At 36.6% G+C, this 27972-nt stretch overlaps 1 protein-coding gene and 1 long non-coding RNA gene across 2 annotated transcripts in view; one reads left to right on the top strand and one right to left on the bottom strand.

Moving 5' to 3' along the window:
- On the top strand, positions 1-27946 carry syt9b (synaptotagmin IXb). The gene is made up of 7 exons (XM_082159246.1): positions 1-455; positions 9308-9671; positions 9876-10422; positions 23016-23136; positions 24062-24233; positions 25288-25417; positions 27438-27946. The coding sequence occupies exons 1-7, from the start codon at positions 308-310 to the stop codon at positions 27507-27509; spliced, it is 1554 nt and encodes a 517-aa protein (XP_082015372.1). The 5' UTR covers positions 1-307; the 3' UTR covers positions 27510-27946.
- The window catches only part of LOC309489940, a 275593-nt gene that overhangs the window by 207269 nt on the left and 40352 nt on the right, over positions 1-27972 (bottom strand). The gene's annotated exons all lie outside the window — the stretch shown is intronic.

Genomic DNA, 27972 nt, shown 5'->3' with positions numbered 1-27972 from the left:
CCAGCCAACAGTTTTTCATTCATGAAGATGCAATTCAGCTCTGACACTTGCTGGTTTTTTTCGGGAGTAGCCCAGCTGACTGTGTGAATTCAACCAGTGTCACCGAGCGCTATGCACCCAACTATAGACACACTCATGAGTGCAAACTTGTGGGCTTGATCTGAACACAACTAGACACTGTTCAATTCAACTTTCCTAATGGGATTGGTCTGGGCGAGTATGAAGAGCGCTGTCAGAAGCTGGAAGCGGCGGTCAGTGTCTCGATAGGCGTTATAGAAGTGTTCATTCAGAAGGATGCTGGTGGGAAATGCCTGCAGACAGAGAGGATGAGATTTGTGGAAAGGCGCTGGAGCTTCTGTCTGACCTGTGCTCGAGAGGAGAGGTGCACAATGAAAACTGCTTGGAATTCACCTACTATTTTCGCGATCTCGGGAGACCGAGATATTCGGACTCTGGTAAGGACAGTGTTTTATTCTTGTTTGAAACATTATGTTTACCGTGCTGACGAGGTGTCGTGTATCGTAACTAATCAAAACGCCGAAAATCACATTTAAACAGTCGCGTTCAGCTGCTTTCAAACTACATACTGTATTTTTTTCTCTCACTAGAAAGTTATCAGGAAGGTTTTCTGGCGACTTTTCGTGTTTAAAATATGCAATTTTTTAGTTAAATGTTCGGCTAATTAGCAGCTAGCATTGATGAAGTGTTTCTTGTCATTAAAGTAACCACACCCATTAGTTAGGCTACATTATATAAAGCAAACAGTAGCCTAGACTATTTATTAAGATTAAAAAGGCGTACTTTTGTTGTTGTCATGCTCTTATTTACTGAGATTATTATTTGATTATTGTTATTTATGTCATTTTTGACTTATGCTTCGTTTAGTTTATTCTGTTTACTAGACTTTTCTCTTTTTTTCTTAATATGTAGCCTACACTGTTTGTTAAAAGCAGACAATGTATATAACTTATAAAAAGGAATAAATGTTTTATGCACTGTTACTATATTTAATTACAATATGTATATATGTGTGTGTGTGTGTGTGTGTGTGTGTGTGTGTGTGTGTGTGTGTGTAAACGTTTTTTTTTTCTAAAGTAAATTTACATTTACATCATTATCTAATTACATAAGCTCATACATGTATATAATGTTTGATAGGTTCTTTGATAAAATTACTAAAATTTTTATGTTAACAATGGTATTTGGAATGTTTTTATAAAAAAATTATTTAGACTACATTTTACATTATTCTTATTTATTTATTTATTTTTTGTTTGCTTGCTTTAGTTTTTATTCTCTATATGAATATATCTATTTTACTTCAAGACAACTACACACACACAGAGACACACACACACACACACACACACACACACACACACACACACACAAACACACACACACACACACACACACACACACACACACACACACACACACACACACACACACACAAAACAAGCCCTAATCATCAATCCCCACAGTCCAGCATTAATGACCTATTTCGAGCTGTCCTGTATTTTGCCATTTGGAAATGCAGCCTACATTCATTCAGATTTAATGCAGCAGCATGTCAGAGGCAGTGTAATTTTAGCAATAATATTCCTGCACGACCTGCAGGAACATTAATACGTTTTTTTGTTTTGTATCTTTTTGCATTCAGAAGTTAAATTAAGCAAGGAAGGCTTCACAGGAAACTTGTGAATCCCCAAAACAACCTGTCATTGATGTCAGAAGTAGAGTTCTGCTTGATTCAGTATATGGGCTAAACTAAACATTAGCTTCACTGAACCTTCATTCATAGATCATGCTCTCCTCAGATCCTTTCGTCCTCATCCTCAGAGACACAGAGCGATCGACAGGAAGCCATTAGGATTCCACCCCACCCTGCCACTCTGTACACTTTCTCCTTTGTGATACCCTGCATTGACATCCGTTAACATGAGGCCTTCAGACCCATGGGAGAATGATTCATACAAGTAATTTGGTCCCTCAAGATGGATTGTACAAGAATTTAATGAAAGGGAGCAGCTTGGTTCAGACATGGGAACCCAGTAAATATACTCTTAGCCTGATGGGAGTTCACATGCTTCGCTGCAAAGTGCCTGTATGGTGGGAAGTCTTTTGTAATAGAACCCAAGGGAACCTGGCACTTTGAGAGGTTAATAACACATCACTGTAATGGATGACTTATGGACAGTTCAGATGGCATGTTGTGGACGCATATTGACAGGTCTATGTGTAACTGACGGCCCAAACACAGGAAAGACAGTGTCTCATTCTTACACGGGAAAGTTTATAACACATCCATGAGCAATGCAACAGTGATGGGCTATTGACTGTGAAGCTTGTGTACTATTATGTGAGTCATATTTATTCATAGCTACCCTCACCTATAGTTTCTACTACCGTTGGCATCTGGACTGTCATAAAATTGTCTTCGATTGGTCAACCTCTAAATACTTTTCTACCCTTGGGCAGAAAAAACTTTGTATATTGCCATTAAATTTGCGAACAGTCTCCCAGCTTCGAACTGATTGGCTAGTAGCTGCTAGCATCTGCACTCTGCCACCTGGATTCACATAAGCAGAAATAAAAATAGACATTTGTGAGAGGTTGAGCTGGGTGAATATGGTCTTTCGAACTACATAAATGCCTTAGCATGCTTATCACGCGTATAAAGAATGATTAAATAGTGTTTTTGTGTTCATAAGTGAACAAATACCCAGATGTAAAAGGTGTCTGGATTTATGTTACACCTGTTAAAGCTCAAGCAGACACCTGCTTAAAAAGATGCATAACAACATGATCCCTGGGAATGTACTGTGTCTAGCTTATTAAAATGAACATGCAAACTGAGAGGCAGTTTGTCGGGAAAATCTGGCTGTAATCCATTTTGACACCCTAAATCATGGTTTGCCTTCTCTAAGTGACCTGACCTTTTCTTGTAGACATTCAGGTGTGCTTACCTCAGCAGGTGGCTTCATGTTCCTCTGTTTCTTATGTAAAAGTGGGTTCATCTTTGCTCATAAGGACACAAAAAACTCGGAGGACGAAAAATGCAATCTCTTTTTCTTTTTTTGGGGGGAGCGGGAAAGTAATGGTAAACAAATTCGCTTTAAGCCTGTGTCATTAATCTTGTTTTGGATAAGTGAATAATGTGATGTCAGAGCTTAGAAATGAGTTTAGTGTCTTGTGGGATTGTGAAATCATTTTGAAACCATGAGACGCAATCTTTAGTTTCCATATTTGTAACCATTACAGATGCAACATGAAGATGTTTCCATAGAGATGCACTGTTCTTTCTGAGTGCTTGTTGTTAGTGCCTTAAAATGAAGAAACATCCACAATGAGTCAACAACCTCAATTGTTTTTGATCTTTTTAAACTCCCTTTTATGGCAAGTCAGTTCACTCAGCGGCCATCTTGGAAACAAAATGTATAGTTATACAAGTATAGCTCATATTTGAATGGAGAAAGAGCGTAATCTATTAAAAGGTTTGTCATTGTTACATTTAAATAGATATTTCACATTAGGAATGAATTGTGCTTTTTAGCTGAAATTACATAAAAAGGCTTGCATTTTTCAAGCTAGTCAGGCTAATGCACATACATGAATAAACAACACCTCTATGAAAAAAACATTTTTAACTTTCAGGTGGGATTTTCATTTGTCTAACAAACATGTGATTGGCTGCTGTAACTGTTAGTCGGTAGCCTGGCTAACGTCAGACCTCTTTCTCATTGAGACGTTGTCTGGGAACCACATGTTAATTTTCTCGTATTTGAGGCGTGGTTTACGAATGCCCAGAGCCGTTTATTGGACGCTACGAATGTCTATCAAATGCGCCTGTACGTAGCTCATAGCCAATCGTTTCAATTATATCAGATGACGTATGTAGAGCGACAGAAATTCGACGAGGAATATGACGAAATAAACTTGCGTTCTAAACTACTTAGAACCATGCTTAGAACACTATCTAAGGCTGCATCGAAAGGTAACTTCGCGTCTGCTGCCATGTTAGATCCATAGATATAAACAAACTGCTTCGGTGTGTCGCATAGACGTCGTCATCGTCTTGCTGCTCCCTCCCCGTTCTGTGATTGGTCCCCTCGCTGAGGCGAAAATCTAGTCCATGGAATCCAGGCTGCCTAGCTAGCAGCGTGAATAAAATCGCGCTGCGCACAAGGCAGCATGGGGAAACCCAGGCTAGTTAGTCGGGGCATCGGCTGAGATCTTGAATGAATACTATGATTTCTCCAACTTTTTATGTTTTAAAGGTACACTATGTGACTTTTGGCCCTCTATTAGTTAAAATAAAACATGCATTTTGTGGAAGAACATTGTTTTGGTTGTGCTTCGTCTTTGCGCGACTGTGTGGATGAATATTGTTATCCTACTGCTCATAAAACATTTACTACTAGGCTTAAGTGATATAACCAGTTTAGATGGAAAGGATCTCAAGCTGACTCACTGAAGACATTACTGTAGCTATACCCATTAATAAACATGGTACTTCCCTCAAAATAAATTACAGCACAGCACTACAACAACCGTAATGAAGTCAACTCAATGTTGCCAAGTCAATGTTGATTCGGGTTTTATTACATGCTCTATCGTATCGCATTTTCTTTTTGACTCTCCTCTGTTCTGCGTTTTTTTTTAAAAAACGGGTGATTCCAGGAGGTTCGAGATTTTGCATGCTCCATATTTATCTTTCTTGCTCGTTGTGACAACTAATATGCCACTCACACACCATACACGCGGAAAACCGGGGCAATTTTTCTCTATTTATGGATATGACGAGACATATTACGTATGTTCTCAATGAAAACCATCCCGCTATATAGTGGTGCAACGGATCATCATTGATCCGTGATCCGTTCGGATCAATATCTTCGGTTCGGCACTCACGTGATCCGCGGATTGATTTATGAAAAAAAAGTTGTGCGCACAGCGTGGTCATGGCGAGCGTTATGAACCGCCGAGAGCGTGACGCCTCATTCGCGCCGCAAAACCTCCAGACGTGCGTAAACGCGTCTTTACATTGACTTCACATTGAAATCACTCGCGCCAGACACTCTATTCGCGTTTGGTGTGAACGCAGCATGGGTGACGGCGAGAGAGAGAGAGAGAGAAAGAGTGCCTGCGAGTGCGAGCGAGCAAGGTAATACGTTGTCAAATATGTTTAAACTTAAATGAACTACATATACAAGTAGTTATGTCTCTTTGTATTAATTTGTCCTGTTATTGACATAGGCCTAATGCGCGTCATTGACAAAATGCGCAACCAGATGTTCGAATAATTCGAATATGTGTTTTTTAGAGGGAATATTCGAACGTCATTTTTGAGCAATTTTGACAGCCCTATATGACAGTGGAAACACATAAAGCATTGGTCCATGTTTAAAGGAAGGAGATGCCTTTTTATGTTGCACTTTAAGTTGTTTTTCATTAATTATGTTAAAAAGAAGATATTATGCCTTGTGCACTTTAAGTTGATTTTATATATTTTAATTTAATAATTTAAAAGTGTTAATAAAATTTTTTTTTTTTTTTTTTTTGCTGATCCGAAAAATGATCCGATCCGTGACTCTGATCCGAGAAACGATCCGAACCGTGAGTTTTTTGATCCGTTGCACCCCTACCGCTATATCTAAAATATCAACACTTTTACTAGGCTTACCATAGTGAATCAGGGCAAAAAACTATTTTGGAAGAAGAATTTATGATTTTTGTTAACTCTTTTCCCGCCATTGATGGAAATTTCCGTCATTTATGAGACAATGCTTTTCACTGTTATACGGTAGGGGGCGCTATTACACATATTCTAAAAGAGCACTGAATCTTCAGATCAAAACACATGTGAAGAATATGCAGAAACAAGTGATTGCATAGTAAGCATGTAAAATAACACGATCATCAATATTAAACAGCATAAATCAAAACTGCCTAATGTTACCCAATGAAATGTCAACCCAGGATGGATTCGATCTAGTCCATCTATATTTTGATCATCGTTCTGAATCTGATCCAGATGTAGTCTTTGACAAAACTTTTTTATTAAACTTACAAGACAGTGTTGATAAAAAAAAATAAAAAAAAGAATGCATGAAGCTAGAATAAAACAGTTTTTGTTGTTGTTGTTTAAAAGCGGAGGGTCTGTTCTTTCTTTTGATTTAATGCATGTTTAGATATTCAGAAATCCATTAAACTTTTTTGAAAATGATCAAAAATGTTGGCGCTGGCTGGCAACTTTTTTCAAAAACGCTGGTGGGGAAAGAGTAAATTTTGAACAAAAAAAGTTACATAGTGTATATTTTTTATATTCTTTAAGTATATTTTTAGTCATCTTCAGAAAAGCGGTCATACAAAAACATGTAACCAGTAACAATATCCCACATTTGCTTCATTAGACAGGAGATATTAGCAGTTCAGCTGCTAGTCACTTCTTTGAGGCATCCCACAAAAGTGTATGTTGTAAATTATATAAGTAAATTATATAATATTATAAGTAAATATCATCAGCACTTTTGCCACCATTTTTCACCCCATTACTTTTTCATCATCTCAGTAATTCTGTTTATTTGGATAAATCTTATTTGCTTAGATTTAGCATTGAAACATGCTCTGATTGATATTTACATTACACTTGCATGATCTTCATTTTCAGTTCAGATTTAAGCTTGGTGTCCTATTTAGCTTACCTTTGGAGTCCCACACTGAAACAATATGCATGAAATGTTATCGCACTGAATATGTGTCCCAGTGAGGCTGCTAGTCAGAGCATGTTCTCTGTTGCATCATTTATTCATAATGTGTGTCCGTATCGTAACTAAGGACACAGTGGCTGTAGAGGATGTTATTTTATTTTATATTTTAGCCAACATGCTCTCATGGCAATTCACAACCTGCAGTATTTTACGTTTTGCTGAATTGTTGGCTAATTCGAATAAATTATATATGATTAGAAACCAAGCCCACGTGAGGAAAAAGTAACACAAAAGTAGCGTAATGCAAGTCTTTTTGAGGGAGTAACGCAGTGTTGTAACGCATAACTTTTAAAAGGTAACACTTTATTTTACAGTGTCAGTGTTATGTTACATGTACTTACCATAGTAATAACTATAAATTATGCATAATTACAGTACATGCAACTAACCCTCAACCGAACCCTAATCCTACCCTAACCCTATAGTAAGTACATGTAGTTGCTTATTATTACTCAGTACTTAAATATATAATTACACTGTAACAATGACACCTTAAAATAAAGTGTAACCAAGTAACTTTCCCAACACCAATCACCACCTTGTAAAATTTCTTTTTTCTTATGAGATCGGTTTTATTTTAGCACAGAATATGATTGTTTTATCCCATCTACGGAAACACAAGATGATTTTTTAAATTAATATTAGCCATAATAATAGAAAAAAATTAATTTGTCACAATGTTTCCAAATCAAAATGGCCCTCTAATTGTGACGTTTCATGCAGACAGGGATATTGTTGTATTGGAAGTGTGCTGGATGTCATGCACATGGTTTAGTCCACTGTTACGCTAATGAAGCCTGTGGTTAATTTACTGTGTCATTGGAATCCCACAGAGTCTATTAAAGTCTGTGGAACAGTGCTGAATGCTAATAATACTGATTACACCTTGACAGCATTACAAAAGGAAGAAATGATTAATCCATTCAATTTATGATTTCCCAGTATGAAGCCTGCAGGAGGATCTGTTTTGTCAAATGATATGTGCTCGCTTTTAATGAGCACTCATGACATTTCAGAACAGCCAAATCAAGAAAATCAAATCAAAGTAGGCTACTTGATATTTTAGCGCAATGCTATTTTCTCATGATTTATGGAAAGTATAACTAATTATTATAAAAACGGAATGACCAAAGATGTATTATATAAATTCTTCACTTTATAAGCCTCAAATCATTAAAACAAAACTATTATTTTAAAAGTTCATAATGCAACACTTGAACTTTTAATGGAATATTTTCCACAAAAAAAGAACATTCTGTCATTATTTAATCACCTTCATGTTGTTCTAAACTTGTTTGATTTTCTGCAGAACACAAAAGATGTTTAGCAGAATGTTCACACTGATCTTATCCATACAATGAAAGTGAATGGTGGCTTTTATGGTACTTTTTTGCAATTTTGGAGCCCTTGATCGTTTAATTTAATGCAAAAGCACCATTAATATCCTGCCTAACATCTCATTTTGTGCTCTAGAAAGAAAAGAAAGTCATACATGTTTGGAATGACACGAGGGTGAGTAAATAATGACAGAATTACATCATTTTTGACTGAACTATAGCTCTAAGTGCATCCTAAGTCTTCCTGTCTCAGGTATGATAACCTGCAAAAGTAGTCTGAACATATATATTTTTACCCCATACAGGGAGAAAAGATCGGAGTGGACAGAATAGTAAGCAGGAGGCAGGGTGGTCTGACAGGGATTCATTCAGTCCACACTAAAAGCATCTCTGCCTGGGTGGCCTAATTCAGAGAAACCATCTCAAGGGGTCGAGAGAGAGAGAAAGAAAGAAAGAGATAGGGAAGGAGACAGAGTCAGGAGTGGATCTTATTACTGTGCATTCAGCAGTTAGAGTTAAGGTTCAAGTCTAATCCAGATATTAGAGATGTCCTTTGCAAAATATCTCAATATCTGGATCACAGAAAAAGTTTTGTAAAGTTTTCAGCTTTTATTTTGAAGGTCCTTTTTGGACACAAACCTGACTAACTTTAAAGCCTTTATAAAATACTTGAATTATTTGTGAAAGTTCACTTTACTGTTCTGAGGCTGCGTCATAAACAATTCAGCTCGCCTGTTGAGTTGAGTCCATTTGTAATGCCTGATCAAACAAAAACATATAAGTTGCATAAATCATATAGTTGAAGGGTATAGGCTAAGTTAGCAGGCTAATCAGCTAGCAGAACTAATCAAGTCATTTTGAAATTCTTAATTTCTCTTAATGATTATGTTAATGAAATGTATGTTAATTAGCTTAAGACTATTGGCCCCTTCAAACTAAGAATGATAACTATATTAGCGTTCACACCACGTTCTGTTTATTATAAACACGCAATGCAGTTTTGTCGTCTGCCACTTTAAATGCTCCAGCACTTCTGATTGGCTGTCGATGTTTTTATCGTTCATCAGCTGGAAAAAAAAGTTTTGAAGTGTGGAATTCCCTTAGTCGCATAGAATTAGAATGATTAATAAAACTTTATAGTTATAGTTATCTTCAAGGTGGAGGATGACCAACTTTCTCTCTTGGTCTTTGCTCCAGATGTGTCTGTGAGCCTGTTGTCCCTTTTGGTGACCACATGTGGCCTGGCGCTGTTTGCCGTCTCCCTGTTCGTGTCATGGAAGTTGTTTTGGGTGCCATGGCGAGATCGCTTCTGGCCCGGCCTAAAGGACCAGCAGGGCGAGCAGAAGCCGGTCCTGGCCGAGGTGGAGGGCATGGAGCGGGAATACAGCGAGGACTTTGAGAAGGATCCCATCGGCCCAACGGTGCTCCCAGAGTCAGCCATGAAGATCAGCCACACGTCCCCGGACATCCAGCTGGAGACCCAGTCTAAGGCAAAGGAGCTCAACCACATCCATGTAGCTCGCGTACAGCGACAAGTCACCGAACCGACCTCATCTGTCAGGTGAGTCATGTGTTCCTGACTTCATCAGGCATAATCACTCAGCCACCATTGATATTCATTTAGCAATTCCCAGTTGGCATTTGTCAGACAGTGTGAGCCTCTGTGACCTTCAGCTTTAATTAAAGTTCTTTTCAGTCTCGTTATTCAGATGTCTAGCATAGTGGTGACCAACAGAAATCCGCCCCCCTTTTCTTCTCACTTCAGGCACAACTCCATCCGGAGACAGATGAACGTCTCCAATCCCGATTTCAACATGGCCCAGTTCCAGAGACAGGAGTCCATAACAGGTCCGGGCTTGGGGCGCATCAAGCCTGAGCTCTACAAGCAGAGGTCAGTGGATGCGGATGACGTCAGGCGAGCGGACAGCTGCGGACGCCTGCACTTCATCATCAAATACGACTGCGACTTGGAGCAGCTCATCGTGAAGATCCACAAGGCCCAAGACCTACCTGCCAAGGACTTTACGGGAACGTCCGACCCATACGTGAAGATCTACCTGTTGCCAGAACGCAAAACCAAGCATCAAACCAAGGTCCACCGCAAGACTCTGAACCCCATCTTCGACGAGGTTTTCCTGTTTCCTGTGGAGTACGCGGAGCTTCCAACGCGCAAGCTCCATTTCAGCGTCTACGACTTCGACCGTTTCTCGCGTCACGACGTCATTGGCCAAGTGGTGGTGGACAACTTCCTGGATCTACCTGACTTTCCACAGGAAACCAAGCTCTGCAGGGATATCCTTTATGTTAGTGCGGTAAGTCTTCCACACTGTATGCTAGTCATGCCAATATTACACCTGAATTTGCCCTTAAACATTTTGTGTGCTCGGTCCTCTCAAGTGATGCTGTTGTGGCAGAATCTCTAAATAGTGAGAAAAGTAACATTCATGAGAGGAAAGAAAGGCTGTTTCGTCACCTGACTTGAGTGAGGTGTTGGTTGAATTAGCTGGCGTATGTAGTGTTGCGACTCTGTGGAGGCTTCGAGTGTGTGACTCAAGAAGGTTTTATCCAGGTACAGGAGGCTGCTATTGGAAATCTATGCTGGGAATTAGTATATTGATGATAGTGTCAGTTTAAATTAAACCAAATTGTGTGTGTTTCCCTTGATTTCAGTAATTATAATCATTTTCTATGTATATATTTTCTGTATTTATTTACTTACATGTTTGTTGAAAATAAATGTTGTAGTTTATAATTAGTGAAATCAAGGAAAAAACTTTATATAAAAGTTTAGTTAGTATTTTTTATTTTTTTTAATAATAATAATACTTTTATTCAGCAAGGATGCATTTTTACATCATGAAAGATTTCCTTTTTGAATAAATGCTGTTCTATTGAACTTTCTATTCATCAAAGAATCCTTGGGGAAAAAACAGTTTCCACAATATATTCCACAAAAATAATGTGACACTGAAGAGTCATGAAGAGTAATGGTGCTGAAAATTCAGCTTTGCATCACAGGAATAAATTACTTTTTATGAATTTGAATTGTTAAAATTGTTAAATAATATTAATGTTTTCACTATATTTTTTAATTAAAAAGTCATCATTGAAGAGCATTAGAGAATTCTTTCAAAAACATTAAATCATCTCTCTCTCTCTCTCTCTCTCTCTCTCTCTCTCTCTCTCTCTCTCTCTCTCTCTCTCTGTCTCTCTCTCTCTCTCTCTCTCTCTCTCTCTCTTTCTTTCTCGCTCTCTCGCTCTCTCTCTCTCTCTCTCTCTCTCTATATATATATATATATCCAGATTATATTAATGTAAAAAAAAATCCATTATTTATAAAATCAGATTAAGCGTCACACAAATGTGTTGCAATGTGCTAAAATCTCCGACAGATTCGAACACTACTGTACTTTTGCCAAGATTATATTGATGTTAACAGTTCATTTTAACACCATGAAATATGAATGGAATTGGAAATGATATTATTAGTCCATTTGTAACCGTTGTGAAGTAAATGCAGTTAATGGTCATACTGAAAGAACAAGTGAAAATATTTGAGGATAGTTTTCTCTCTCCTCCGATCACTTTCATGCTTCAGAGGGAGCAACATAAAAATATACTTTGAGAATTGTGAATATTTCATAAGCACACATGGCACACGTAGGGGTGACCTATATTTGAAATAGCTGGAGAGTTTGCTCTGACATGAATATACGGCGGTTTCAGGTTTATTGTTTTAATTTGAAGGAGCGCAAGATAGATGTCCGATGGGGTGAAATTGGTCCGTCTCATAAGTGGACCTGTGCCAGTTGTCTGGGAGAATTGCCCTCAGCCAATAAAGAAACACTGAGGTTTTTGTGTGCAGGCGGTATGACATACTGTACTTAAATGAATAGTTCACTCTATAATATTTTGAAACCCGTTTGGCGGATGACTCTCGCAAAAAGAAAATTCTTTCACAATTGGTTTTGAAGCCTTACCTGTAATTTTACATTTTAAATAACCAAAATATTCTCAGCTGTTTGGTGGTGCTGTGCTAAAATACAGGACAAACTGGATTTAATGTGGATCTCAATTCTGTTCCCTTCAATGAAGTATGGTGTGGATTGTATTAAATGGGATGGTTGGTAATCATACTGTCTATTTGAATATTATCCATGCTATAAATGAGTATTCATCATTGTTGACATGTTTATTTTAGTCTAGCAGCAATTTCATGTATTCCACTGGATCTAGAGGTTAGTGTCTAAGGGATAGAGAACATCACAGGCTGTTTCAGTGCATATAAGTGGGCCATACCTCTAGGGATCGCCTCTTGGTGGAACACAATCCACACGTGCCATCAATTCATGAATCATTTTTGGAGGCTTGATTGTATATCTAGCATAACTTATGTAATACTATGATGTAAGACTTTACATTTCGATAACGTTCGATAACTGTATGTTGATGACTTTAGTGCCACTTAACCAATTATACAGTTGTTTTCTGGTGTTTGGTCGTCATTTGCACACATTCATAAAGCAATTACTTTAAGACGAGTGAATTGCCATTGCAGCCCATTTTGCTTCTGTAATCTGACTTATTTCTGATTGCAACAAGATATTTAATTGGTAAAAAAGTTAAGAGTTAAGAAAGAAACTTAACCAAGGATAGTTTCAATGGTGAAAAGTGGGTGTTAAACACAGTATTGGAGCAAATTTGAATGCGAGTTTGCTAAAACAATGGCTAAATAGTTTAGTTAAAGGTATAGCGGAGGATGTTTTACTTCCTGGTGGGTAACCTATACTATTGGTCCTCCTAATTGTCAATCATTCTGGTGAATCAATCAAACTTTTCAAAAAGTGGAGAGGGTGGGTCTTATCTAAAATTTGGAAAGATCCTCCGCTATACCTTTAAGCAATAGCTAAATAGCTAAGTCAATCCAGAGCAGCATTGCCAAGTCTGCGGTTTCCCCGCGATGTTGGGCTATTTTTACACTGTTGTTGTTTAGCCCGCAGGTTGAAGCGAACACCCCCGGGAAACTACATTTTTACCCCCTGGAACACGATTTTTTTTTGGCCTTGATTGGCTGGGTTTTAAATAACAATCAGGCTGGTTTTGTAATGCAAACCTGGCAACCCTGATTCAGAGGATTACATAAGCACAGTTCGTGTTTTGAGAAAGTAAATAGGGTCAATCTTTTTATTATGAAGTTGACTGTAAAAGTGGTAATCAGTCTTTTCCCCAACTAATAGAGTGCTGCAGGATTGACATCAAATCCCGGAAGATTAATTCGCCAGTTCCCTCAAGATTTCCCTATTGGTTTTTATGATGGGGGTTTTCAATTTATGAGTAAAACACAAATTGACGATATTTGTTTGTTTTGAAAACGTCCAAGTATCGTCAACATGCTTACCACGAATCTTATTTCACTCATAAATGTAATAAAATAAAAAAATAAAATAAAAATATATATAAGTTAGCTTCTTCCTTCTCCTTTTTTTTTTTTTTTCTTTCTTTTGAACATGCTGAGACTTTTAATTTTATTATTTTCTGTTAAAATATGTTTTGTTACTAATGATCATGTGACAAATGTAAAAACCATTAGGAAAATCTCTGGCGAATTATTCTTTCGGGTTTTGACGTCATCTCTGCAGCTCTATAAAGATAAATCATGTTTACGCAAGCACTTGTTGATCTTATTGGATAAAGCCGACTGTGATTAATAAAGGCAAAAATAAATAAATATATAAAAAAATATAAAATTTGTACCATTTATCTTTCTGCTCTCTCTATCTGATTGAATCAGGTTAATTTCTATATAACTGGCATCGATCAGTGTAGCACAGATGTCAGAGTGCTCTCTACCTTCATGCTAACTCTGTATTACTTTAGGGATTCTGAGTAACTTGTTAAAAATGCATGAGAGTTCCAGCAGCACAGCCGGTCTTAGATTGAAATGAAATACAATCCACCATACACGATCATGACATGCGAATACAACTATCCGAATATCACCTCTGAAAAAAATCAACTTTAACCTTTTTGCTTGCAAGTCATTTGCATTTCAATCTGAATGAATGATTATGTTTGCTCAGATCTATTCAAGGTGTAATTCGGCTCTGCCTATAAATAAAACACCAGCTAGTTAATGTACGAAAAGGCCAATCCATTCCACCCAGCTGGAGAGAGAAAGATTGACGCATCTCTAATCCGGAAGAGCAAATAGGTCGATCAGCAGGATTTAGTGCCATTGAATCTCCCGTCAGGATTCACCTCTAACCATGAGACATTTACCTCGGATTGCGACTGAAATTACACTTTTTGTAAACTTGAAACGAAGGCTTTAATCCAGCAGTTCTTGGTTTGGGAATGATTGTGACACGAGATAGTTGCTTGTTTCACATTAGTGTTCTTGATGCCACATGGTTTTCACCATCATTACTCTCCAGTCTTCAGTGTCACATGATCCTTCAGACATCATTCTAATATGCTGATTTGCTGCTCAAGAATCATGTCTTGTTATCATTATGTTAAAAATGATACTGTCACTTTGGATCGATTTAATGTGTCCCCAAACTTATTTATGATGAAAAGTAGCCTTTAAAGTTAATGTAATCCAATTGTATACATCATAATCCCATACCACCTTTCTACAGCAAGCAATACAGCAATCTGACTGAGGTGGAGAGAGTTGTAACAAAGCAAACCCTTATTTTCTTGTTTGTTTGTAAGCATAGACATGAAAGACAGGGGTATTTCAGCAGACATTTTGAAATAGTCTGCAGCTGAAGTCAGTGAAGCCATTCACAGATAATATAAAGCTTTATGGCAGTTGAAAGAGAAAGACTTGGTCTGCATGTAGTAACAGACATCAGGAAAAATGTACAAATTTATATGCGTTTTAAGGTTAGATACTTTGCTGACAACACTATATGTAACTGTATAAAGGTAATTGTGAGATAAAGTTGCAAAAATGAAATTAAGGGACAACTGTGAGAAATAAAGTCGCAATTATGAAAATTATTTGCAGCTGTTAGATTAAGATATAGAGACACTATTACAAGAAGTAAAGCCTCAATTTTGAGATATGAAGGCACCATTGTGAGACATAAAGTTGCAATTAAGAGGAATAAAGTTGTCATTTCGAGACACAAAGGAACAATTCTGAGATATAAAGATTCAATTAGGAGAAATAAAGTTGTCATTTCTAGATGTAAAATTCACAAGTGTAAGACATACAGTTTACAAAGCTGTCATTTTGAGACAAAAGAACAATTTTGAGATATAAAGATACAATTAGGAGAAATATAATTGTAATTTTTAGATGTAAAATTCACAATTGTAAGACGAATAGCAATGCCTTGGGGAATTTTGAAATGGCCCTCTCTGAGCTGAATTCATGTGAAATGATAAGGTTTTGTGCCAGTGCTGGAGTACAGATTTACTTTCTGCATGTAGTCTTGTCACAAAATGGAAAATCTGTGATTAAGCAAATGTTAACAAGCCTCTTCACTTTGCCCTGACTTTCATCAGTGTGTTCATTACGTTCTTTCTTTGTAATGTGGCGAGCAGCCCTTGTTAATAAGCCTTTGAACGAGTGGGGGTGGGTGGGATTGGAGATGGAGAATCACACTAGATAGACTCTCTTCAAGCCATATTCAACCTCTTCGCAACTGCACTATAATTTCATTCACAGTTCGCAAGTGACCATAATTTTACCGCTGACTTGATTTAAGTGCTTATGAGAGCAGAGGCGTCTGTTATCCTATAGTCTACAGATGGAAGGGCGTAATTCAATTACCTCGCCAGAGAGGAATTGGTTTCACGAGGTCCAACCCTTAATGTCTCTCACACACAAAAAGAGGGTGTGTTCTGAGCATTAATAGCCGGTTGTACCACGCCCCTTCCCACCACATCCCGCCCACTTTACCATGACTCGTCTGGGAAAGAAACACTAGAAGGGACAGTTAGATTAACCGTCTTATTTTGCTATTTTACTATGATATTTTTACTGGTTGGCTACAAGAAAATCAATTGCATTGACAGTTCTGTGGGCTCTGCATATGCATGAAAAATTTTATTTACTCACCATCATGTTCTTTAAAAAAAAACTGTTTAATATCCTTTATTTATTTTTTATTTTTTTTGTTTCCATTTAGAATATTTGAAAAATCCTTGAAAAAATATAATTTTACTTGAGAAGCAACACTGCAGAAGATATTACGAGCTGTTTTCAGAGAATATATTAAAATATAAATAAATATTAGGAAATATATAAATTTGTTTAATATGTATTAGTGTTCATTGTATAATTAATTAGTAAAATGTAGCAGATTTTTGTCACTTGATTTAAGTAGGCCTACGTATAAATAAGTTAAAATAAATTATTAAAATAAATAAATCAAATGGAAGAATCTGCCAGTGCCGTAAGACAAAATACACTTGTATTCAAGAAAAAGTCTTAAGATTTTATGCAGTGCTGCTTCTCAATTATATTTATTTTGTTTAAAAGGATTTTTAGAATGTTTTTTCTTGTTTTCCAGTAAAAATCAAGAAAAAAATGTATGCAGTTTATCTAATTGTCATTAATTTATCTCCGCTGTATAGTGCTCCAAAACTCATTCACACAAATGCATGTTCAAAGATGCGTCACACTTGACATCATTGACACCATATTTCAATATGAGCATATGTTTTGAATACAAGCACACATGACATTTGAAATCTACATAGGAGAGCAAGATTTTCTGTAAATAAAGGCTGTCACACAAAGCTACTATGGCTTCATAGTTTATCACTTTTATGATGTTTTTTGTTTATTTTGGAGCTCCTGCACTGATCAAAATGATTTTGTGGTGAGGTAAATACTACAGAAATAAACAATGTAATTTACATGAAAAATTTTGTTCAGGCAAGAATAAAAAAAAAATAGAAGTAAATTGTATATTAGTACTCAATTCAAGCGTGTAGAAATAAAAGCGTGAATATCAACATTATAAAATTAAGTAAAATTACGTAACTTTTCTGATACTGGTGTTCCCATCATGCACTGGGCCTTGAATAATTAATGAGGTTGATGGTTCACTGTTTTCCAGCTTTATTTACACTGTTTTATCATTGCTTTTGTTGTTAGGATTAGTATCGTGTCATTTTGTGACATTTGGAGTTCATTTTCTACTCAAAATGACACATTCAAACACAAAAACGATCCATCAAATGTTACCGTCATTGTGTATTGCCAAGTATTGAGGTCTCTGCGTTCACATTACGCTCTGATATGTAGATATGCTGTCTTACACAATATCTACTGTATTGATTACTTAGGCATTTTTAAGTTAAGCATATACTTTAAAAGTGTGGTTTAATTCAATATTATATTGTTTGAGTGAAATGTATCTCAAAGGAACTAAATAAATATTACTCAACTTTTTACTAGCCAAGTTAATAGTACTTATTTTCTTTGTTACTTTCACTTAACTTAGTTAAGTAGAGTTGACTTAATTCCATATGTGAAATTTACTTAAAGCATATGTTTGTGAAATTTACTTTAAAAATATGAGTGCAAAACCTTGCCAAAGAAAAATGAAGTAAATTTTTTATTTTTTTCAGTGTGATCACTGTTTAATCTTGAAAAAATAGCAGCATAAACATTCTTTAAAATGTCTTCTTTTGTGTGTCACGGAAGAAACTAAGTCTTAGAGGTTTGGAACAACATGATGATGACTTTTTAGTGAACGAATCCTTTAAACAAAAGCCTCTAGCATTTAATGACTTAATTTTGTGAGCTGCTTGCTTTAAAGGACAAAGCATTTGTCTTTATAATGAAGCAACGAGGATTTGGCTTGATGAGGAGAATCCAATTTAGGATTTAATTTGCAACAAGAGTCAACCTCTCTTACCTCTGTTAATGAAGGCTGTGCATCGAATGGATGAGACGAAGGCAATAAGAAGAAACATTACCTTACTCCCTTACCTATACTCCCTTTCCTAGACACTAATTATTATGTGCAAAGAACAACAAACACAAACTGCCTACATTACATCAAACCCACAGGCCATCACATTTATTGATCTTTCTGCATACTTGGCTGTCACTAGGGATATCATCCAGTTTTATTTAAATAAAATTTCCCAAAAAAAAAGCACAGTTACAATGCACAGTTGTACACTTAAAAAAATGAGCGGGAGTTACTGATTAATTGACTATAAAAATATATGGTAACAGTTTATTTTACAGTGTCCTTGTGTTACATGTACTTACCATAGTAATAACAGTAAATTATGCATAATTACATGCAACTAACCCTCATACAAATCCTAATCCTACCCTAACCCTATAGTAAGTACATGTAGTTGCTTAATATTACTCAGTACTTAAATATATAATTACACTGTAACAATGACACCTCAAAATAAAGTGTAACCAAATATATACACTACTGTTCAAAAGTGTGGGGTAAGAAGTCTCTTATGCTCACCAAGGCTGCATTTATTTGATCAAAAATACAGTTAAAACAATAATATTGTGAAATATGATTACAAATTAAAATAACTGTTTTCTATTTCAATATATTGTAAAATTACATTTATTTTTTTGATGGAAAGGCAGAATTTTCAGTCTTTAGTGTCACATGATCATTCATAAATCATTCAAATATGCTGATTTGCTGCGCAAGAAACATTTCTTATTATTATCAATGTTGAAAACAGTCGTTCTGCTTCATATGTTTGTGGAAACTGGACACTCTTCTTTTCCCCAGATCAATAGAAAGTTTAAAAGAACAGCATTTATTTGAAATAGAATTAGTTGTAACATCATAATTTATCTTTATCCAAAATATAATGCCTTCTTGCTAAATAAAATGAATGAACCAAAACTTTCAAATGGTAGATTTTATTTCTTCTGATGAACGCAAAAGAATATAATTTATGTTCAAAAACAATTCTTTTTTTTTTTCTTTTTTTTTTACATACAATGAAGGTGGGATCCGAACATGTTTTTTGGACCCCAATAACTTTAAAAAAAATCTTCTTTTGTGTTCTGCAGAAGAAAGAAAGTCATCATACAGGTTTGGAACGACATGAGGGTGAGTAAATAAGAACGGAATTAAAATTCTTTAGGTGAACTGTCCATTTAAATAAGCCCACGTTGTTAGGAAAGGTTGTGCTTGCCACTTTTGGTGATAAAGACAGACTGACCTCTAGTCTGACGGTAACCTGATCCTTTACCAATGTTTGAATCCATGGTCCAAAGGCAATTAAAGGTGATAGAGAAGTTTCGACTGTGGAACTGCTCTTGAGTCTGATCTCTGTGAGGCAGTAAAACACCATCCAGTTCCAGTTCATCCCTGTAGAGCATTAATGAACACAACTCTCATCGTAGCCGACAGGACCGGACGTAGTGCTGCGACCTGGCCAGATAATGAGCCAATCTCTGCCGCCTGCCTCCATGACCTTTCTGCTTCACCGTAATAGATGGAGCCTCCTACTGCGCGAGAAGCCGGAGGGCTGTGAACTGCTCCGAGTGGGACTGATCTATCTTAACAGACCCTCTGAGCTCCTCAAATACACACAATCACAGATGATTAGATTTGTCAGGAAGCCTTAGAAGCCCAATGAGGTGTGCTGACCACTCATGCAGTTTCCTCTACAGTGCCCAAAGTCACTTCCAGAAAGGCAGGAAGTCCATGACCAGCATGCACTAGGCATAAACCCATTTGCTAAATCAGTGAATAACATCCTTGAAATAAGTCTCCGGTATTTAGAGTAGAGTCTAAGTCAAGCGTAAAGCCTTTTAGATAGGGTCTGTCAAGTTTCAAGAATTTGAGGTTGAGTCTAAGTCAAGTCTCAGGTGTTTAGGGTAATTTAGTCCAAGTTAAGTATCTCTTTACTTGTTTATTTTAAAAACCTTGTTGAAGAGCAATCCATGTCATATTTGGAGTCCAAAGTCTAAAGTCAACTTGTGTTTTAGACCAAAATTTCCATGTGATTAATAAGACTTAATTTCAGATCATTTATCTTGAATTAAGTTTATTTTTCTTACCCCACTGGTACTGTCTTTTTTTTATTATTATTTATGCATAAACCTCACAAATTATTGATTTGTTTTTTTATTTGATATTTTTAAAATGAGTTTTGAAACCGTAAAAAAAATATATATTTGCCAACGTCAAAGATATATTGTATAAAACAAGTCTTAAAATCTAAATTTACTGTTCAAAAGTGTAGGGTCGCTATGATTTTTAAAATGTTTTTGAAAGAAGTCTCTTATGCTCACCAAGGCTGTATTTATTTGATCAAAAATACAGTATAAACTGTAATATTGGTAAATATTATAATTTAAAATAACTGTATGTAATTCGCCATCACAGGAATGAATTACATTTTAAATTGTAAAGCTGAATATTCAGACTTAAGTGTCACAAGTCATGATCCTTCAGAAATCATTCTAATATGCTTAAAACATTTATTATTATTATTATTATCAAAGTTGAAAACAGTTGTGCTGCTTAATATTTTTGTGGATACTGCAATACATTTAGATCAAGGATTCTTTGATGAATAGAAAGTTGAAAATGATAGCATTTATTTGATATATAAATATTTTGTAGCATTATAAAGGCTTTTACTGTCACTTCTGATCAACTTAATGCTTCCTTGCTGGAAAAAAAGTATTAATTTGTAGTGACCTGAAACGATATATATATATATTGCTAAGCAAAACAAAGTTTCTCTTATAATGCCCACTGATGGGCCTCATGCAACTTTGAGATCATTCTCTTGAATCCTTTGGGGGTAGAAAGATATGAGAGACTAAGTAATGTTAAGAGTTCTTACATGCTCTCAGCAACATTACACACCCATCTGATCCCAGTGCAGAGCGTGTCCATTAACATAGATCAGTTAATAATTGACAGCACGTGAAAGTTCTGGTAGCCGTGGGATCCGCCAGTGCTTGGCTGCTGTGTGCATTAAAGGCCCATTTGGGTTCTGCACACTCTTTGATTCATTACTAATGTATGTCCGTCGTCTTCTCTTCCGTCCTGTTGTGTCATTGCATTAACGCGCTGAAATGAGCCACAGAGCTGCATGTATACATAGAACTACATTACCTAGATCACAGGTTATATCACGATTGTGCTCTGGGGTAATGCGTTTAACCCTAGTTTGCTCCGAGGGGTTTGTCCAAGCAGCTGTTTGATATTTTCTTGGCACACTTTGGGCCACTTAGTACCATTTGAGCATTGTTTAAACACCACAACCTACCTGAGTATTGTTGCTGACCATGTCCATCTCTTTATGACCACAGTGTACACATCTTCTGAGGGATACTTATAGCAGGATAACTCGCCATATCACAAATATCAAATCATCTCAAACTGGTTTCTTGAACATGACAATGAGTTCACTAAACTCTAATGATCTCCACAGTCACCAGATCTCAATCCAATAGAGCACCGTTGGCATGTGGTGGAACGGGAGATTCTCATCATGGATGTGCAGCCGACAAATCTGCAGCAACTGTGTGATGCTATCATGTTAATATGGACTAAAATCTCTGAGGACTGTTTCCAGCACCTTGTTAAATCTATGCCATGAACAATTAAGGCAGTTATGAAGGCAAAAGGGGGTTCGACCCGGTACTAGCAAGGTTTAAATAATAATGTGTCTGGTGATGTATATTGTAGGTTCCCACTACACTGAGGCTTATTTTGATGAGATGTTTTTACGGATCGCATTTTTAGTTCATTATACGAACGACTCTAATTTTAAAAAAAGTGCAAAACGTGTCTATTTTCAGATGTGATAATTAGGCAGCAGGTTTCTGCTCGCTGTTATGAGTGGATGGCAAAGTGGAAGAACAGGATTCCCGTGAGGTGAAATGCTTCTCTGTTCCCATACATATTTTACCAATTTATTGAGTCCTTACTGTATGTCAGACAAACGTAATAATGTGTTTTATTTCTTAAAGTGGTTATATTGTATGCAGTTTAATGAGATTGTATGCCCATTTAATGATTCTTCCCCCAAAAACTGTTGTAATTTAGCTGTACGTGACACTTTTCTACTCTCTTTCTGACCTTTTGAAATGAGCCGGCTGTCGTTGCATGTGTAATGAGTCGCAGTGTTTACTTGCAGGTTTGCTGTGGGGTCCAACACGATTGGCACTGCTTCATTCTTCAATAACTGCGTCTTTGCCAAGCATGAATTACATTGACACATTCAGCAAACAATATGTGCCTTTCAGCTTTGTGTTTGAAGAAGCTCCCAATCCTAAATATTAAAGTGAGTTGTACAGGCACGTTCACACCAAGGACGATAACTACATTAGCATGCACACCGAACGTTAACACTCTTGTTTATTGCAGCGCGCAGGTTTGACGTCTGCCGCTTTAAAAGCTTGAACTCTTTAAAGTCTGGTGGATTCTGATTGGCTATTGAAGTTTTTATTGTTCATCAGCTGAAAAAAAAATGATTCTGAAAGTGATTCCTATACGATATTGTTTCTCTGTGCCATTGTCATTATAGTTGTGATGTGGACTCTGCTCTTCTTTAATATTTAGAAAGATTTTTAGAACTATATCTCTATCATTAGCGTTATAGTTATTGTCCTTAGTGTTAACGGGCCTTAACTCCACAAATAAACTTCAAATCATGCAGGTTGTTGAGAAAAGGTGTGCTATTGCTTTTCTAAGCAAGGAAAGAAACATGTTTTCCATGGTATGATCCCTAGAGTGTTTAAAAAGCAATTTCTATACAAGTTGTGTCCAAGAAAGAGTTTTATATAATACTGCACACTGCAATGGAATGACCGTTACAATGATCAAAAGCTCAAAGAAGACTTTGTAAATGTTGTTTGATTTGCACTAAATCAGCTTATATGATTCTTTCCATTAATGTATTGCTGTGTCTCTTCTAGGATAATGTGGATCTGGGAGATCTGATGTTTTCTCTTTGTTACTTGCCAACTGCCGGCCGATTGACAATAACGATAATTAAAGCCAGAAATCTTAAAGCCATGGACATCACGGGAGCGTCTGGTAGGCTCCTCAACATCCTCACCTCTACATGACTTATTGTCTCTGCTGTAATGATTTTTTGGTGTCATCATGACATGTTAAAACAAAGCCGTCCTGGGCTCTCTAAAAGAGCATTGATTTAATCGACTAAACACTTGAGAATGTGGCAGGAGATTTTACATACACAAGTAGTGCTAAGTGGGGTTGGGCAAAATCCAGAATCTCTTTTGTGTTCACTTATGTATGTATGTTTGTATCTATGTATATGTATTTATATATGGAAGCTTGTTTCCGCCACGGAATAAAACAACTTAAAAGATAATTGCAATTTTTTTCTCACTTAACTTTTTTTTTACATTTTGCAATTTTGACTTGTTTTCTCAGAATTGTGAATAAACTCGTAATTGCAAGTTATAAAGTCCAATTCTGAGGAAAATAAAGACTGACTTTATTTATATATATATTTCTATGTGAGAGTTTATATATCTCACAATTCTGACTTTATAACTCACAATTGCTACTTTATATCTCGCAATTCTAACTTTATAAATATCAATTGTGCGTTTATATCTTGCAATTCTGACTTTATAACTTGCATTTGCAACTTTATATCATGAAAATCTGACTTTATAACTCGCAATTGCAAGTTTATATCACAATTCTGACCTTATATCACGCAATTCTGAGAAAAAAAGTCACAATTACCTGTGTGTGTGTGTGTGTGTGTGTGTGTGTGTGTGTGTGTGTGTGTGTGTGTGTGTGTGTGTGTGTGTGCGCAAATAATTTTTATTTACTTTCCTAAATTTGAATTGCAATTCCTCAGTCCTGTTTGAACCCCAATTTAAATAAATTTGAATAATAATTCAAATAACAACAGGCATTTTTAATTCAAATAAATAAGTGCTGAGCGACTTTTTATGTTCTTTTTCTCTTCTGTCTTTTTAAGATCCTTACGTAAAGGTTTCTATTATGTGTGACGGCCGGCGACTGAAGAAAAGGAAAACTTCAACAAAGCGGAACACACTCAATCCAGTCTACAATGAAGCCATTGTTTTTGATGTTCCACCTGAGAACATTGACCAAATAAGTCTTTTAATAGCAGTCATGGACTATGACCGGTAAGGTATTAATGTGTCTTATTAGCATTATCTTAAAACTAGTGACCAGTATTACATCACTGTTTTACGTCACCTTCACATTTACAGCAGAGCGAACTAAAGCAATAACACATCAAAATGTGTCGCATTGGGAAGTCTAATTCATTTGAGTGAATTGAACTGTTCAAACGATTCATTTATATGAATGGATTCAGAAATGATTCACTGATTCATTGGAGTTCATGCACAGTATTTTACTGATTCTGCAGTTCATCACTGTTTTTGACCCATTTATATATATTTTCGAGTTTTTCATTGTATTTTTAGTTGTAGTTGTATGTCTGTAAAAATACTTTTTAACCCCTTACATAGCTTCAATATAGCTAGCTACCTTTTGTCATTATCTTGTACTACTATTTCTTGTACTACTGTAGCTTTACCAACATATGAAAGCAGCAAACGTTCAAACCATCATAAACCAGCTTGGTCTGGTTAAAAAAAAACAGTCATGTCAAAGTCGCTTCCCCAACACTTTTGTTAGTCCTTCAGTTTTAGCAGAGCTAATCTAAAGGTACAGCTAGCAGCGTGGTGGGAGCTAGTGAGCATTCAGTGTCAAATTTGAACTGAAAAGGAGTATCATTTAAATTAAATATGCTTTTAATTTTTGACAAGCACAGTGCTTAGAGACTATAGAAGTTTATTCTTAGTGCTGGTGGGTGATCTGAGGAACAGCCTGAGCTGTATATTCCCAATGCAGCGAGAGGTTCATATCAGATTTAGATCACTGTCCTGTTTGAGAAGTACGATCCGCAGCATTTCAGTGTCTCATCGCTGCTGCAAAAATAACAGAACAGAGAATGTATTAGATGGAGACTAAGAGTTCATGTGTCTTTGTGATGCACAGAGTGAAAGATATATAAAATATTTTAAGATATATAAATATTTAGCAAAAATCATCATATTTTTTGCTGAAGGGGTAGATTTGGCACTTTAAAGTTGGAAAAGACGCATTGTTTTTTGGCATCCTGGTTCAGCTGTCACATTTTAAGCATGGATATACTCTTCTCATTCACAGCGTAGGTCACAATGAGGTTATTGGTGTGTGCCATGTGGGAAACAGAGCTCAGAGTTTGGGACGCGATCACTGGAATGAGATGCTCACATACCCACGCAAACCCATCGCCCGCTGGCATCCACTTGTTGAGGTAATGTTGAGCTTACGACTATCACTTTATTTGAATTTCAACAGCTCCATTTGTTTTTTGAGAAGTGTTTGGAGACCTGGATTCACTAACAACCTGTTAATAATTACATTTGCTGATGTTTTGAAATTCCTCTGAATCAGTCAAATAATCTTTAAATGTACTCTTAGAACCAGGAATGTATCCATCCATCCATCCATCTCATTCTATCCATCCATCCATCCATCCATCCATCATCTATCCATCTATCATTCTATCTATCTATCCATCCATCCATCTATCATTCCATCCATCCATCCATCTAAGCCCTTTGAAGTCATGTAAGCTTCAATTAATTTTTTGTAATCTTTCTGAAACATGCTAGCAATGCGATATGTATTAGAAGCAACCTCATAGCACCCTAACAACCACCCAGAATACCCTTGCAACCGCATAGCAACACCCTAGCAACCACCCCAAGTACCCTTGAAACCACACAACACCCCAGTCAGAGTATCCTAGCAGCCACATAGAAACACCTTAGCAACCACTTAGAATACCCTAGCAATTACATACCAAACAATTTTTCTGAAAGACTTTAAACCTTCAAACTTTGAGCTGAAAACTGATTCAAATTTAAAACTACTTCAAATTGAAATCCTTTGAATTTCAAGCTTTTAAAACTCTTTTTAAAGTCTCTCTCTCTCTCTCTCTCTCTCTCTCTCTCTCTCTCTCTCTCTCTCTCTCTCTCTCTCTCACCTCAAGCTTGTACAATTACTTCAATCTTTCAGGCTAGGCTTTCTCAAGCCAACACCAAAGTTTGTGCACAAACTTTACTCATCTAGTTTGTATTACACACTCATTTTAAATATTATTATTTTTCATAGTTACATAAAATACATGCACTTTGCCACATTTTAATCTTATTGTTTTTTTCTTTTGGGGCTTAGGAATAATAGCATCCTACTTCCTCATTCTCTCACTGTGATGGTGGGCCATAAGTGTCTAAACACCAAATAAGTGTTGTTGGCGTGTAAATGATCATGGTCATATGTTATTTTTTATATTTAATGTTCATATTTATGCATTTGGCAGATTCTTTTATCCAAAATGACCTGCATGGCATTGAAGGTCTACTTCATTAAATGTGGCCATGCATTCCCTTAAAATCAAACCCATGACTTTGCTAATGCCATGTTCTACTGTTTTCTACTATTCAGAATTTGAGTTCAGGAGATGATTTTGTTTTCCTTTTAGAAGTGGAAAGCAACTGTTTCGCTCTTAAAGTTACAGTATGTTTACTTTTTCATAGTACAGATTTCTCATCATATGGTGCCTTTATTACATCATGCAAAACCGCAGTGCAGATGTTATTGGAGTCAACTAAACCCAAAAAATATGCTGGGGAAAAGTGAAAAGTTATTAAGGGTGATAATATTTTGGCAGAAACCCCAGCTAAAGTCCAGTGTAATGGCTCGTTTGTGTGAATACCATAAAGACTCTTTTAGGTTAACACTGTCAGTTTTAAGGCTTTTCTCACATTACTGCACTGAAATCATGTTTGCAAATCTATGACCTCTCAGGAGCCCAGACTACACATCTTTAATAATTCACAATCCCTGTCCTCCTCAACCACTTTATGCTCCCCGAGTCACCGTAATATCAAACAAAAGGGAAGCAAAAAACACATCTCATATAGCCTTGGCATAACCAAATCCGAAAATCACATCTCGGAAGACGGAGGACAACATAACGTCAGGCAAAAAAAAGTCATTTTAGGGAAATCTGAGGTCGATGAAAGGGTATCATGAGCTGATTTTTGCAGCCGTGGCACAATCGCAATTGATTTGAAGGCAAAAATGAGCCGTTAAGGCGCTAAGAGGACCATTGTGACAATATGTGCAGCACTTCAGCCCTTCAGTGTCAGGGAATTGGATTTCGTCTCTTCCCACGATGTGTATTATGTCTGAGCTTTAAATATGATTTTCAGCATGTGATCTGATTTGAGTTCTCCTCAGCTAACCTTAATTTTTCACTCTGGCAGTGGGTCGTTCAGACCACGACCGGCGGTAGCCAAGACTCCTGCAATTCCCTGAGGACACCTCCTTCCCCGTGATGGACGCCGTGAAATTTCAGCCTTGGAGAAACCCGGCAAAGTCCAGTTCACAACTTTAATGAAAAGGAAACCGCGAGAGAGAGGAGAAAAAAAAAATCTCTCGGCTCCGTTAAAGGTCACTTTAAATGTGTGCACACACTCAATGCAGTAAACACGCAGGACACCTTAGACGTAAGAATTCCTGGATAGAAGAAGAGTGTCAAGTCCACTGCATGTGAAGTGACCGTGTGTGAGCAGTATTTGGTTATAAATCGAGCCTTGAACATTGTTCTGCTTTTGTTGAAAACTTTAGTTGAGAGCCAAGTATTTTTGACATTGTCATGTTTTATGTATCTGTATAACACATTGTAATACACTAATATTGTTTGAAGTGTAGTGCATGGGGTCTATTTTGTGGTATTTTATTGTAAAAACTTACTGTATAAAAATATATAAGAAATGCAGTACAGACTCGAGTCATGAT

This window comes from Leuciscus leuciscus, assembly GCF_965113295.1.
Source record: "Leuciscus leuciscus genome assembly, chromosome: 25".
Classification (NCBI taxonomy): Eukaryota; Metazoa; Chordata; class Actinopteri; order Cypriniformes; family Leuciscidae; genus Leuciscus; species Leuciscus leuciscus.
This window is presented reverse-complemented; position numbering and strand designations above follow the sequence as displayed.

Bases quoted from the DNA above. Each gene is read 5' to 3' on its own strand.
- syt9b (XM_082159246.1), top strand. From the start codon at position 308: ATGCCTGCAGACAGAGAGGATGAGATTTGTGGAAAGGCGCTGGAGCTT. The intron at 9,672-9,875 runs GTGAGTCATGTG...TTCTCACTTCAG, and splicing joins GAACCGACCTCATCTGTCAG to GCACAACTCCATCCGGAGAC. The intron at 10,423-23,015 runs GTAAGTCTTCCA...TGTCTCTTCTAG, and splicing joins ATATCCTTTATGTTAGTGCG to GATAATGTGGATCTGGGAGA.